The sequence below is a fragment of the Vulpes vulpes genome, chromosome 9 (assembly GCF_048418805.1).
Source record: "Vulpes vulpes isolate BD-2025 chromosome 9, VulVul3, whole genome shotgun sequence".
NCBI lineage: Eukaryota > Metazoa > Chordata > Mammalia > Carnivora > Canidae > Vulpes > Vulpes vulpes.
This window is the reverse complement of record NC_132788.1, coordinates 101,584,366-101,598,481: the sequence shown is the minus strand read 5'-3', so window position 1 is coordinate 101,598,481 and position 14,116 is coordinate 101,584,366. Positions and strand designations below refer to the sequence as shown.

Here is a 14,116-nt window from a genome sequence, read left to right as displayed (position 1 = left end):
AGACCAGGTTGTCAGGCGCCTCCCAAGGACCCAGGAAAACAAATACCTGAAGTGACCCAGCAGGAGGACAAGTCGGGGGACTCCAACTGGGGTGGCTGGGCAGGGGAGGGCAGAGAGAAGCAGAAGAGAGAGCATGAGAGAAGGGAGGGTGGATCACTCAAGAAATTCTGATTTAAAAGGAAGTGAAGACATGGGCAGCAACTGGATACAGGAACTGGGATTTCTGATTAAAATGGAGCTATTAAAAATAATAATAAAAAAAATTAAATGGAGCTATTTCATCTCTGCATGCTGGTGGGAAAGGTCTGCAAGAGAGGGATGCGATGAGGCCCTGGGACTCAGAGAGCCAGTGGCTGCTGATGACTGGGGGATGAGGCTGGCTCAGGGGAAATGGGATCCTTCTTGGTATGTGGTGGTGCCTGTCCGCAGTGAGGAAGGCAGTGGGGTCAGGGGTCAGGATGGCAGAGTGAGACAAGACGATGGAGGTAGGGGTGGGCTTCTTGCAGGGTGGGGGCATGCTGGTGAGAAAACCTAGCAGAATAGCTGGGCAGTGCTGGAAACCCGCTGGGATGCGGGGCCTGGGAACCCTGGCCACGTCCATGGCTGGTACTCTCAGCATGGCTCTCACGTGCCACCCCTCCAGACCAGTCCCTGGGCTAAAGAGTCACTACCCTGAGCCCCTGCAGGCCCCCACCCCCAGCCCTCTCTGGGGACCTCCACACTGCCAGGAGCCTAAAGGATGCTGCACAGGGCCCCAGCTACACCTGTTCTGGTCCCCTGGGGCCATGTCAGTTGCCACATGCCACTCTTTATTGTCCTATATTCCTAAGCCTAGTTTTGACCTGCCCCTTCCACAGCCTCCTAAGATGGCTTTTTGATTCCCGTCCCTTCCTTTACCACTCTGGAAAAACTGGGGTGGGGGGGTCACCACATTCTCCCCCCTTCACTGAACACACTGGAAACCACTAACGATGCCCAGTCCTGGCCTGAGCTTCACATTCTCAAGGGAATGACTGCCTGTCCTGACCCTCTGCTCCCAGTTCCTGCTGCTTGGCCCATCTCCATCATGGAGGGAAGTGGGGCGGGGGGAAAGATCGTCTGGGCAGGAATCACGGGTGCCACGACCTGGGCTTCCTGGTCATTTTCTCCACGGCCATAAGGGGAGAGAGACCACAGCGAGAAACAGGGGTCCTTGGCCACATGATCATGAAATTGCCTAATCAATGGCCTTCCTTGGCCCCCGGGACCTGCCAAAACCAAAAATGTGGCACCTCCAGGAGGCCTCCCAGCTGACCTCCCTACAGTGCCTCCGTGAAAGCCTCGCATGTATCCCCTGAGCTCATGAAGCCATTACCAGCCTTTACAGAAGAAGCAGGATGGCCGAGGGGCTGCGAGAAACCAGGCTAGGCCCAGAGTGCAGTGGCCTGGTGCTCACCCTCCATCTCCAACAGATGTTTGCAAACTTTTAGCCCACCACCTAGTCCTTTCCTCAAGTGGCAGTTTACTTGGGGATAAAGAAAGAAACAGCCCTAAGAGCTGCCCTGATGGAAAGGCGTTTATAGGTGGACAGAAGCCTCACTGCTTGGCCTGACTACTTCTGCCCCAGAAACACCCGCCAAGTCCTGCCCAGGAGCCCCAGCAAGTCTGAAAGCCATCATGCTGGGGAGGGCATCACTGTGCTCCCCACATCCAGGATGCCCATTCCCCAAACTCCTCTCCAAGTCATTACAGAGCACCCTGGCTCTGAGCGCATGTCCACTTACCAGACACGGTGACCACGATGTACTGCTGGGACGCCGGGGACGGGGTGGGTGCGCCAGCCGGCTGTGAGGGCGTGGGGGTGGCCGGAAGCTCCGTCACATATTGTTTCTGGCTGCCTGGTGGCTGTGCCTGGGGCTGGGGGCTCTGCAACTCAGTGACATATTGGGGCTGGGGGGTAGCAGCGGTGGCAGGCGGCTGGGGGGGCTGGGGTGCCGCTGGTGGCGGCGGCGGTGGCTGGGGCTGGGCCTGTGGTGGCTGGGATGGTTGCGGGGCTGCCTGTAGCTCAGTAACGTACGCTGGTGTTGCCATGCCAACAGTGGGGAAAATGATAATAAATAAGGCTTTTTTTTTTCTTTCTTGGGAAGAAGCAGAGGGGGGGAAAACAGGAAAAAAAAAAAAAAAAACAAAAGGAAAAACAAGAATTAATCTACAGGCAGAGGAAACCAGGGACAGTTCCTGGCTCCCTAGAGACACGTTTAGGTTCATCACTAACTTAATTAAATCCTGAGGCTGGTGGCCAGATACAACCAACCCATCACCGCACGGGGACTGGTTATGGACTGAGGCTAGTCTACGCCTCTTCCACTCATCCCTGTCCAGGACTCCTGCCTCCTTCCTTCCCAGTCCCTGGTGCCTGGAGGACCCCTGTGACAAAGGGGGGTGGGCGAGGGTGGGGTCTTGGGCCCTCGCCCAGAGACAAATGGCCCATTTCTGAGGGCTCCTGCAGACGGAGCACCATGCTCTCTACATTATTTCATCTTAAACTTTACAATAATCATGTCTGGGTTTGGGTTTGCTCTGGCAGATAAGGAGCTGAGGCTCGGAGAGGTTGAGAAACTTGCCCCAGGCACACAGCAGGCTGAGGCTGAACCCTGGGCATTCTGAGCACTTGAATAGTTGGCTAACTGCTGGAAGGCAAAGTCGGAGGGGAAAGCCATCTCCCAGCCAGCCTGTCCCAGTTCCCTATATGCCTGCTATTTGGGCTCGGATTCTTGGCTGAGTATCATTCCCAGTGGGGTGCCAGACAAGGGGAAGGTGTTTGAGTCCAAAAAGCCCTTATTCGGAAAGCATATTGTGGTTACAGGGGCTTTCAGGCCCTTGAATGAACCTTAATGGGTGACGACACCACATGTGAGCTCATCACAGGAAGAGTACCCTTCTGAGTCCAGGGGGACTGGGCTGAGAGCAGGCCCTGGCCACAGGGCAGGCTCAGCAGGCACTGCTGACCTCAGAATGGGGCTGGCCCAACCAGGCGGAGGCAGTTTTTCAGGATGCTAAGCAGTCATGTTCCCTCTCCCAGGTAGTGGGCTAGGCACCCCGTCTGTCTTGCTCAGCCCTGTCCCTTCCGGCTCAGGGCTACCCTCTCTCAACAAGTTCAGCCTCATCAGAAGATGAGCAAATGGTTTCCCCGCTGCCCACACTAATGGGGGCCATCCCCAGCTGCTGAGTATCTGAGGACAGCAGAGCAAACACTTGAGTGGTTAAGAGGAAAAGCTCCAACCCCCCTACCTTTGTGACCCCTGCCCGACCCAGGGAAGTATTTGACTTTGACAGCTCTGCCTGTGGTTACCTGTGACACTCCAGGGCCCACTGGCCACTGAACCAGAAGCTATTCTGCGCTAACCCTGGAGCACCTGTGGGCCATCTCACGCCAACAGGCGGCCCTCCAGCCACTGGTGACTAAGTAGGATTTGCAAGGGGAAGGAGGGGGGAGAAACAACTGCTGCTGGTTAACCAGAAGCCCCAGGAGCCTCTGTTGTGATCACCTCTGCACCGCAGCCCCATGGCAGAGGAGCCATCATGGCCATTTCACAGATGAGTAAAACCCTGTGAAGGGTGCCCCACAACTGGTAAGAAGACAATTTGAACCCAGGTCTCTCTGACCTCTGGATGTAGGCTCTTAGCCCCCGGCCCTGCTCAGGAAGCCAGGGACAGGGCTCGTTTATTTCTCACAAATAGGGAAGATAACATCTTCCCCGTTTTTCAGAGGGAGAGACCTGAGCCCCACCCACAGAGATTAAACACCTGCCACACATTAGAAAAAGGCATCTGTCCCCCAGCCCCTGCGCTCCCAAACTCCTTCCTGCCAGCCTCAGAGGGGCTGCCATCTGGGGGCTCCTCACACCATTGCATCCAAACTCTGGCCCAGTGCAGGAGCTTGAGTCACAGCAACTGATCTGTGTCCATCTGCCTGGTGTTAGACCCACCCCGACATGAACCTTGACCTGTCTCTTCATTCGCAACCACGTTACTGACCTTCCCCTGGGACTCAAGTGTCCCCATCTGTGCCTGGGGATGGTGAGGACACCAATTCATAGGGCCGTCATAAGGCTCCAATGAGACAAGCCAGTAAGCGCTGAGACACGGAAGTCACTATTATCATTGTCACTGGACAAATAACCCTGCCAGGTGGAGACAGAAGAAAGGGGAAGGAGACACACACATTCCTCAGGCTCTTAGAAGGAGGTGCCCCAGGGATGCCTGGGTAGCTCGTGGTTGAGCGTCTGCCTTTGACTCAGGGTGTGATCCTGGAGTCCCGGGATGGAGTCCCACGTCGGACTCTCCACATGGAGCCTGCTTCTCCCTCTGCCTGTGTCTCTGCCTCTCTCTCATTGTGTGTCTCGTGAATAAATAAACAAAATCTTTAAAAAAAAGGGGGGGGTGCCCCAGAGTCTGCTCTTTGAGCTAACCCCCCCTTGGGATGATTCTGAGTTCAATGGCCCTGGGGGAATTCTCTGAAAAACCCTGGCCTGGGCCTTGCTGGGGCCTAGCAGAGCTTGCTGTGGTGCCTACCACAAGGAATGGACGTTAAAAGCGCCACCCTTGCAGGTGCTTTCTCCTCCCTGAGGAGGAAGCCTGCCGGCCCCATCCCTTCCACTCAGGGGCAGGGGAAGGAGGCGACAGTAAAGGCTGAAAGGCCAAGCATGAAAAGGAGAAGGGGAGATTAGTAAAACAGTTAAACCCACTTCTCTATTGGAGGCCTTCCCAGCACTGTCCCTGTCAATCAGTCCCCAGGAAGGGCAATACCGGACACCGAGTGTCCCACAATTACTCGGCCAGGAAGTCGTTTTCTTTCCATTTGTGGATGGCTAAGTCAAGCAGAGTTCTGCAGGGTGCTCTCTAGAGAGAAATAAGTCACAAATATTTAAACAGCATGAGATCCTTTCCTTTACAGAGCAGGGCACACAAGACAAGGGAATCGCTCAGCAAATCTGTTCCTTGGCAATGAAACTGCCAAGAAAAGTGCCAATGGCTGCACCTATCTCCAAAGCCAATAGCTGTTTTGGGAGAATGTTTGAATCAATTGCTTTAGATCAGGGGCTGGCAAACTTTTATAAAGGGCCACAGCCAATATTTTTGCCTTTGTGGGCAGACAGCCTCTGTTGCAACTACTCAGCTCACCACTGCGGTGTGAAAGCAGCCATAGATAACATGTAAACAAATGAGCGTGGTTATGTGCTAATAAAACTTTATTTATAGACACCTAGATTTGAATTTCATATGGTATCACATGTCCTGAAATTTTACTCAGACCACAAAATATTCTTGTAATTCTTTTCCCCAATCATTTAAAAGTGCAAAAATCATGCTTAGTTCACAGGCCACACAAAACCAGGTGGCAACCCCTGTCTGCTGACCTCTGTCTTGGATGGAGATTCTATAATCAAATGGTTTACATCTTGGAACAAGCCCTCCTAAAGAAACAGAAAGAAAACTCCCTTTCCTCACCTGTAGAATGGCTTCAATAAGGAATTTGTAGAAGAACAGGGAAATTAGATCTAAAGATGTGGGTTTCCTTCATCCTCTACATTCAAGTGAGTCTAAGATTGCTCAATGATTTCTTCAAAATAGATCCTAAGGCTGGATACTTCTCTCCACCTTCATCAACACCCTCCTACACTGAGCTGTCTTCATCTCTTGCTTGGACCCCTCCAACACCCTCTTTATTAGCTCCTAGCTCCATGCTTGCCTTTATAGTCTTTAGGATTCTTTGAAAACACAAATCCTATCTTGTCACTCCTCTTTTCAGAAGGCTCGACGGCTCTTATGACAGAGACAAAATAAAATCCAGAGCCCTTCCCAAGCATCATGGGGCCTTGAGGTCCTTCCTATCTCACTTTGAATGTTCTAGTCAAACTAGCTCTTGCTCCTAGAATGCTCCAGGCCTCCTGCCTCAGGACCTTTGCACCAGAGTCTTCCACCTGACTGACACACTCACCTCACCTCTGCCCCCATTCTACACTGCTGGCTGCTTCTTATCATTCAGGTCTCAACTTCTATGTCACCACCTTGGGTCTCAGGTGTGCTCCCCTCTCCCACCCCCAAGCACTCTGAAGCACAGACTCCTTTTTTTTTTTTTTTTAAGATTTATTTATTTATGATAGACATAGAGAGAGAGAGAGGCAGAGACACAGGCAGAGGGAGAAGCAGGCTCCATGCCGAGAGCCCGACGTGGGACTCGATCCCAGGACACTCCAGGATCGCGCCCTGGGCCAAAGGCAGGCGCCAAACCGCTGAGCCACCCAGGGATCCCCTGAAGCACAGACTCCTGTTTTATTTTCTTCCTGGCCCTGTATTTCTTTGTCTGCTCTCTTATTCACAGTTTCCTTTCTCTCCATGGCCAGAAATGCAAGCTCCCCCAGGTCGGAGACCTGGCCTGCCCTGCCCATCACTGCATCTCCAGCTCTTTATAACACTGACGGGCACATGGTGGGGGACTCAAGTTTTACTGTCAAAAAAGTATCTACACGCCAGGAGCATACTGCTAGTGAGTGTCAAAGGCCGGTTTGAATCTACCAATTGACAAACCCTTGTGAACACATTCCAGCCTCCTGCCTCCTGCCTCTGCCAGCAACAGGCGTATGCAGCAGCAGCAATAGGTAATGCCCCCTGGGCATTACAGAATGGGCTTCCCAGCCCAAGAAGAGCATTATGCATTGTGCAGCTGCTATCTGCAGGCTGCAACCCTGGGGGAGCCTGCCTGGCCCACCCCTGAGACGCTGAGCTGTGTATGGGGAGGGAAAGGCAAAGACTTCAGCTCTAGAGACACCATTCCCACGACACCCACATCCCTGGCTCACCCAGCTGCCTCCTGGAAGCCTTAGGGCTGAGTCTGGGCGCAGGCCCAGGAGAATTTAGCTTTTTGGCTACTCTCCTAAAGCGGCAGAAAGGCTCTTCAGGAGCAAGGCAAATGACACTTTCTCACTAGAAACTGGAGTCCTGGTATCCAGCTTCCTGGGATCTCTCTCTCATCTCTGTCATCAGCCCACACAGCCCAGCAAGTGAGTCAACCTTTAAAGCCACTAGGCTCTCACCCAATTCAAAATGATAAAAATAAATGCAAGTGGTGTAATTCAGAGAGCTGAGCAGGAAGGGCCAATCATGAGAATGACAGTGGTAGCTAACAGAGTTTGAGCAATTACTATGTATCTGATACTCAACATGCATTCCTTTATGTAATCCATAACACAGTAATATGAGCTTAAAATTATTACCAGTGATCACTGTCCCTAGCTTAGATAAAAGGAAATTGAGGTCCAGAAAAGTAAAATAACTTATCCAAGGGCACACAGCTAGAAAGCAGGTGATTGTTTCCAAAAGCAAACCAAAAAAAAAAAAAAAAAACCCAAAAAAACAAAAAACAAAAGCAAAACAAACCAGTGCCCTCTACCCTTGTCAAAAGATCCTTCTGGGCTTGGACCCTTCAAATATAAAAGTTATGGGGCAAGAGGCGGGTGAGGGTGGGGACAAGCAGTTAACAAAGCTAGTTGAGGGACACCTGGGCAGCCCAGGGGTTGAGCGTCTCCTTTGGGCTCAGGTCATGTCCCCGGAGTCCCAGGATCAAGTCCCACATGGGGCTCCCTGCAGGAAGCCTTCTTCTCCCTCTGCCTGTGTCTCTGCCTCTGTATCTCTGGTGAATAAATAAATAAATCTTAAAAAAAAAAAAAAAAGCTAGTTGATTGGTAACATCACCTTCTGCTCAAAGTCTGCCTTTCCAACAGGTGGTGGTGACCTTTCAGGCAGGCTTGGTATTTCCAGGTTTGTACTGAAAACTAATCCCCACCCTTCCTAACTTTCAAAGGGGTCCTGCCACCTCTCAAAGAGGACTCAGTCTAGAAAAAAGTCCCTGGAGAAGTGAGGCCCGCCCCACCCCGCAAATTCTTGAGGGAAAGCTTTAGCAGAGCCTGAAATGATCCTTCTTGAAGTTTATTGATTTTAAAGGAAAACGGCTGCAGTTTGCACACCACCACTCTGCTCTGCTGATGCCAAGCTCCAAAGCAAGACAGAGAATAAGCAAAGTGGACTTGGCCCAGCTGGCTGTTTGAAAAAAATAAGTTCTCCAGCAAGCTGGCAGATCCTGTTGCCCAGCAAAGCGGTCGCTCACATTCTCCTGTAACAAACATGGAACACTTCCCTTTCCCTCTGATCTTCATGTAGCGCTCCTGCCCACGTGGCTCTGGAGACTGGTACCTCCTCAGTGACATGTGACCCAGTTGACACCAACTTGATTGACACAAAAACATGTGTCCGGCCAAGAGAAGCAGCTTAAGAAATCTAAGAAACTTCCTCGGGCGCCATTTGCTTCCCATGCCCAGAAAGGGAGACCTTTATGGGCAGAATGGTTAGAAATCATCCCCACTCCAAAAACAAGTCTCTGCCCAGGGATAACACTAGGTCTAAGAGCAGCTGCCAGAGAAGCAATCAAGTTTCTGTTCTTCTGTCTCAGTCACCCAAGATCACTCCTCCCTGCCGTCGGCTCCGATTTCTGCAAACCAAATCCTCCCGGCTAAAGCCATATTCCCAATCCACAGCTTCGCCATGAAACTTTGCTTCTCTTTGCCTTCTCTCAGGGAGAAGAAGACAGATTTAGGAGCAGACAGCAGTGCTGAAATCAAGATTAGCTAACAGTTCCATCAAACCACATTCAAAAACAGGACATGGGGTAAAAGTTCAAAGATGAACCCTAGAGAAAGTCCTGAAAGGAATCAAAGGAGTCCCTGAAATGCAGAAAAGGGACGATGGCAAGGATTCTCCCCACTTTACAGGATGTAAAACTGAGGCCTCAGATGTGGCAGATACTGTGTACTAGGAATGACCTGGGCGGGGGCGGGGGGGGCAGGGCGGTTTCTAAAGCGACGCGGCACAGGTGGCCTCCCATCTCTGGGATGCGGTAAGGCCCCGGCGGCAGCCGCCGCACCCGGTTCTCCCTCGCACCCGCCGGCCCCGCCCACACCTTACGACCTGGCCCCGCCCACTCACCTCGGCCCCGCCTCGCCCCTCCCTCGCTCCCATTGGCCCAGCCTCCCCAGGCCCGCCTCTCCGCACCTCCCAACATATAAAAGCCCCCCGCCCCGTCCGGCCGACCTCCACTCGCCGCCGGCCTGCTAGCGCCCGCCCCTCGCGGGGGCTGGGCCCCGGACCCCAGGGGCGGGTGGTGTCGCCCCAGCCGGGCCCCGGCCCCCTCCCCCACGGCCCCGACAGTCGCCGCCGCCATTTTGACCGCCCGCCCCTTCCCCCCGGACTATGATTACAGCGACACCCGCCTCCCGGGCCCCGTCGCCCTCCCTGGCCCGGCCAGCCACCCCGGGGCCGCCCCGGTTACCTCGGCTTCTTCCTACTTGTGTCCGCAGAAGGGCTTTCCAGAGGTCTCGGAGGCGATGTTGGGAGGGGGACGGAACGTGCCGGGGTCCCCGGGCCAGGCAGGGGGGGGTGGGGGTGGGGGTCGGCCGGGCGGTTGTTGTTGTTGACTCGCGTTGCCGGGTTGCTTGGTCGCCACGACTACCGTGGCTATGGCGCCTCCGTTTCCCTCACCGGGGCAACTGTTGCTACCCACCCTACACACGTCACGGGCGGGGCGGAGTCCCGGGTGATTGGCGGCGCCGGGAGAAGTGATTGGACGGCGCTAGGTCCTGCTGCGAAGCTATTGGTCCGAAGTCACGCTTTTCAACACCTCCTCGACTTCTCGGCGCTCTGATTCATCGCTCTGCATGTCCATCAAAGGAAACTGAGCCCTCAAAGGCAGAAGAACCCGTCACTCCCGCGAGGAAGCGGCCGCCTAAGAATAAAGGGGTGGGGTCTGTGAGGTCGGGATTGGTTTGCGGCTGTAAAACCTGCCTTTTGGTTCAGCTACTGGGACGTCAATCTATTCCAAAGGTTTGCCGCGCTCTCCGGCTGGGGACCGTGCGCATGCGAGGAGCAAGGCCAGCTGGGAACGGTAGTCCGCTCTGCGTACTTCAAACGCCTTACCAACTATAAAAGGCGAGGAAGGAAAGCTCTCTCCCTTCAGACTTCTCCCTTCCCCAGTGGGTCAGTTCCTGCCCTCGCGCGCTTACGTCACGGGAGGAATGCGGTGACGTGCACTGCTCGTCTGTGACGTCGGCGGCGGGGGCCGGGCTAGGGGGTTCGATGACGTCACTGGGCGCTCTTTTCCCCCTACCCCCACTGCCCTCCGACGGTGGGATGGTCTAGGGGAGCCGAGGTGGAGTTCGATTCCTGGCTCCCCTACCCGGAGCAAACTTCCCCCGCCACCAACCCCCATCCCCGCCACCTCTGCGTAGACGCGGCCTCCGCGCCAGCTCCCGCCTCCCCGCCCTGTTGGGCAGGGAAAGGTCACTGCTGCCGGGACGGCCGCGGCTATCTCGCTCCCGCAGGCGGCGCGGACGGCCCTGGGAAAGGTCTCCCGCAGGCGGAGGACTTAATTAGAGGCTTCTACCGCGGGCGATAAGCAAAGGTCGGCGCCCAGCCCCTCCCGGGGGAGCTCGGGCTGCTCCGCTGGGCTCCACACCGTCCCCCTCCCACTCCCCCCAGCCCCGCCACAGAGCATTCCCCCCTCACCGTCCTGCTTGCCTCAGTTTCCCCAGGGGACAAGAGATAGAAGCGGGTCAGGATTAGGGTGGAGCGCACCTCGGGCGCAAAAACTCGATCATCAGGATAAATGACATTCTAATATTTTTTCCAATATTTTTTAAGTGTCAAAATTAATGGGAAAACGATAAATCCGTGATAAGCAAAATGCCAAAATGTTAAAGATAGGACCCGCCAGGACTTGGGATTAAGGGGAGGTGAGTCAGGCAAGCACAGGATCGGAACTTTTACTTTTTTGAAAACATTTTGATCATGGAAGTTTTTGCATTAATTTTGACTTTTCAAAATATATTAGTTATCTTAATAAGTGAATGTTTTGGCACCCCGTCCCTTAAATATTGCACCCCAGTCTCCACTAGACACAGTGAGGACAATAAACGCAAAGGCTCAGAGCCCATGGTTCTAATTCCACTTCTGCTGTGTGACAGTGAGACAAAATGGCTCTAGCTCTGAGCTGCTGTTTCCTAGTTCAACCAATTTCACACTTCTTGTGTGCAAGGCCCAGGATGTAAAAATAAAGCAGACAAATCCTCAGACTTTGCATTCTTCTAGGGGAGATGCAATTATTAGTGAAGGTAATGCATGAGATAAGCTTTTAAGGGCTGTGAGAGCAATATAAGAGGGTGTGGGGGAGGAAAGAGAGGGTGCTGTAGCCTCTGTCACCTGAGGAGGGGTCATGCAAACAGAGCCTGAGTGGTGAGAAGAAGCAGGCCCCATAAAACCCAGGTGGAGGGAACTGCAGAGGCAAAGGCCAGGTGGGGAAGGAACAAACATCTGGCTGGGGCAGAATGAGCAAAGAGGGAAGTGGCAGGAGGTGAGCCAGAGAAGTATAGGTAGCCAGATGATTCCTCAGAAATCCTCCCAACAACCCAGCAAAGTGGAATATTCCCCCGACTAGACAGGTAAGCAAACAATCTCAGGTGGAAGTAACTCCCTCGGGATCACACAACTGGAGGCAGCAGAGCCCAGACAGCCTGTCTCCTTTTTTGGGACTTCCCATTGTGCTTTGATGCCCCTGGATATGACCCTCCATGGAAGAGGAGAAGTAGCATCAGTCCTGATCTGCCTAGAAATGCCAGCTGAGCCCCAGCCCTGAAAAGTCCCCCCAAGAATTAATGAGACTTCCAGGCATAAGTTGCCCAAGATAAATCCCAGCTGGCAGAGCAAGTCACTCAGACCCTGTAGCTGCTTCTGAGAGACAGGCAGAGCTCTCAGGGCTAACCCTGTGGGCAATGGGAAGGGGACTAGAAGCCTTATTTGCACCTCTCACCCATTTCCCCACCTTCCTGACCTCTCTCAGCCCCAAGATGGGCACAGCCAAGCCTGGAAATCACTTCTTCAATCACAAATAATCATTATAAGACTTTGTGGCAGGGAAGGTAGTATGGGCTAGAATTGTTCTTTTTTTCTTTTTTTTTTTAGGGTTTGTTTATATATTCATGAGAGACACAGAGAGAGGCAGAGACACAGGCAGAGGGAGAAGCAGGCTCTATGCAGGAAGCCCGACGTGGGACCCAATCCCAGGGCCCCGGGATCACGCTCTGAGCCAAAGGCAGATGCTCAACCACTAAGCCACCCAGGTGCCCCTGTTCCTTTTTTTTTTTTTTAAATAGTGGTTGCATGGCTATATAGAAATAAAGATTCCCTTAGCTCTCCATTCAAAATCTGTGCACTTGGGGCACCTGGGTGGTTCCATCCGTTAAGCATCCAACTCTTGATTTTGGCTCAGGTCATGATCTCAGGGTTGTGGGATCCAGTTCCGTGTCAGACTGCGCTCAATGTCTACTTGGGATTCTCTCTCTCTCTCTCTCTCTCTCTCTCCCCCTCTCCCCCTCTGCCCTTCCCCCTGCTTGCTCTCTATAAATAAATAAATAAATATCATTTTTAAAAATCTGTGGGAGCACCTGGGTGGCTCAATCAGTTGAGCATCCGACTCTTGATTTCAACTCAGGTCATGATCTCAGGGTCATGAGATCGGGTTCTGTGTCAGACTCTGCATTCAGCGTGGAATCTGCCTGCCCCTCACTCTCTGCTCCTTCCCCTGTTCACACTCTCAAGTAAATAAATGAAAATAAAATCTTAAAAAAAAATCTGTGCACTTTATATATGTTATGCTCCAATTTGAAAGTTAAAAACATATACATACATTATACCATTGGAAGCAGCTCTTGACCAATTCCTTTCTGAAACATTGGTAATTAAAAGTAAGGAATTAAGGATCATCTTGCCTCCCCAGTATTAGCTGTAGTGGTCACTAAACAGCCCAAGAAGAATGCCAGCTGAAAAATTTAGGAGGAATGGGAGAATGAGAAAAATCACCATTTTGCAAAAGCCAAGGAAATAATTGGTTTGGGCAGTGATCACCAATAGGCATTATAAAGCATCAAATGAAAGGATGATGGGGAACAAAATATTCACAGGGTGTTGGATGGCTCACTGGGTATTGGGGAGTGGACCTCATCGTGGAGGCCAGACTATCGTCAGACTTAGCTGCAGTGAAGCTCAGTGTCACAGTAAAGGGACCTGTGGCCTCATTAGTTCACAGCTTCCCCTATGACACATCTTGCCAAAATGTTAAACCTGACTCATTAAGTCTCTCCACCTAACATCCAGTTGGCAGAAAGTAGAAAGAGAAGAGAGAGAAATTAAACGACAACATCAGGGGCACCTGGATGGCACAGTCGATTGGGTGTCTGACTCTTGGTTTTGGCTCAAGTTGTGGTCTCAGGGTCCTGGGATCAAGTCACATGTCTGACTCTGTGCTCAGGAGGGAATCTGCTTGAGATTCTTCCTCCCTCTCCATCTGCCCCTCCCTGCCTCCCCTAAAATAAGTAAAATCTTAAAAAAAAAAAAAAAAGACAACATCAGGAAGCAACAGACAAATGGGGTGGCGTGTGCTACAGGACGACTGTCCCTGTCTCTTCAAGTCAGTCCTGGAAAAAAAAAAAAGAGTGGGGACTTTTCTAAGACCAAATTGTTCTTTGTAGCAGGGGGCTGCCCTGTGCATTAGAGCATATTGAACATATAGATGCCAGTAGCACCATCCCTCCCCAGGTATGACAACCAAAGATGTCTCTAGAGAGAGCCAAATGTCCTTGGAGATACTATCCTAGAGGATGGTACAGCAACTGACAGAAGGACATGAGGTTCCCAGCCAGCAGCCTGCAAGAGACAGACATTCTGTCTTACTTAAGCCAGTTATTGGGTCTCTGTTAAGAGACCCAATAACTGAGAGAACTGTGACTTGGTAAATTCTGTTCCACATTTTTATATTCATTGAAAGTTTCACATCAGGTAAGGATGCTCATTGAAGTGGGAAGCTGGAGGCAATGTAGGTGTCCATCATTCTAGAAAGATGAAATCAGAAGGCTGCATGTTATAAATACTAAGCCAACAGTGAAAACAAAGTAGCTCTTAAGAAACGGAGTGCTAATGGGGTGAAATCCAGACACATCATAGCATTTTAAAATATAGCAACCTTGCTCCTGAC

General features: G+C 52.2%; 1 protein-coding gene across 4 annotated transcripts in view; it reads right to left on the bottom strand.

Annotated features, from left to right (window-relative positions):
• The window catches only part of RFX1 (regulatory factor X1), a 30,344-nt gene extending 20,742 nt beyond the window's left edge, over window positions 1-9,602 (bottom strand). For 2 of the 4 annotated variants that reach the window (XM_072721440.1, XM_025983487.2), the window contains exons 1-2: window positions 9,365-9,602; window positions 1,764-2,117 (exon numbers count right to left, since the gene is read on the bottom strand). In XM_072721440.1, coding sequence (XP_072577541.1) covers window positions 1,764-2,070 — 307 coding nt within the window. In that variant the 5' untranslated portion in view covers window positions 2,071-2,117; window positions 9,365-9,602. The remainder of the gene's footprint in view (window positions 1-1,763; window positions 2,118-9,364) is intronic. The other 2 variants (XM_072721439.1, XM_025983488.2) reach the window with 1 other exon arrangement.
• Window positions 9,603-14,116: the final 4,514 nt, after the last annotated feature.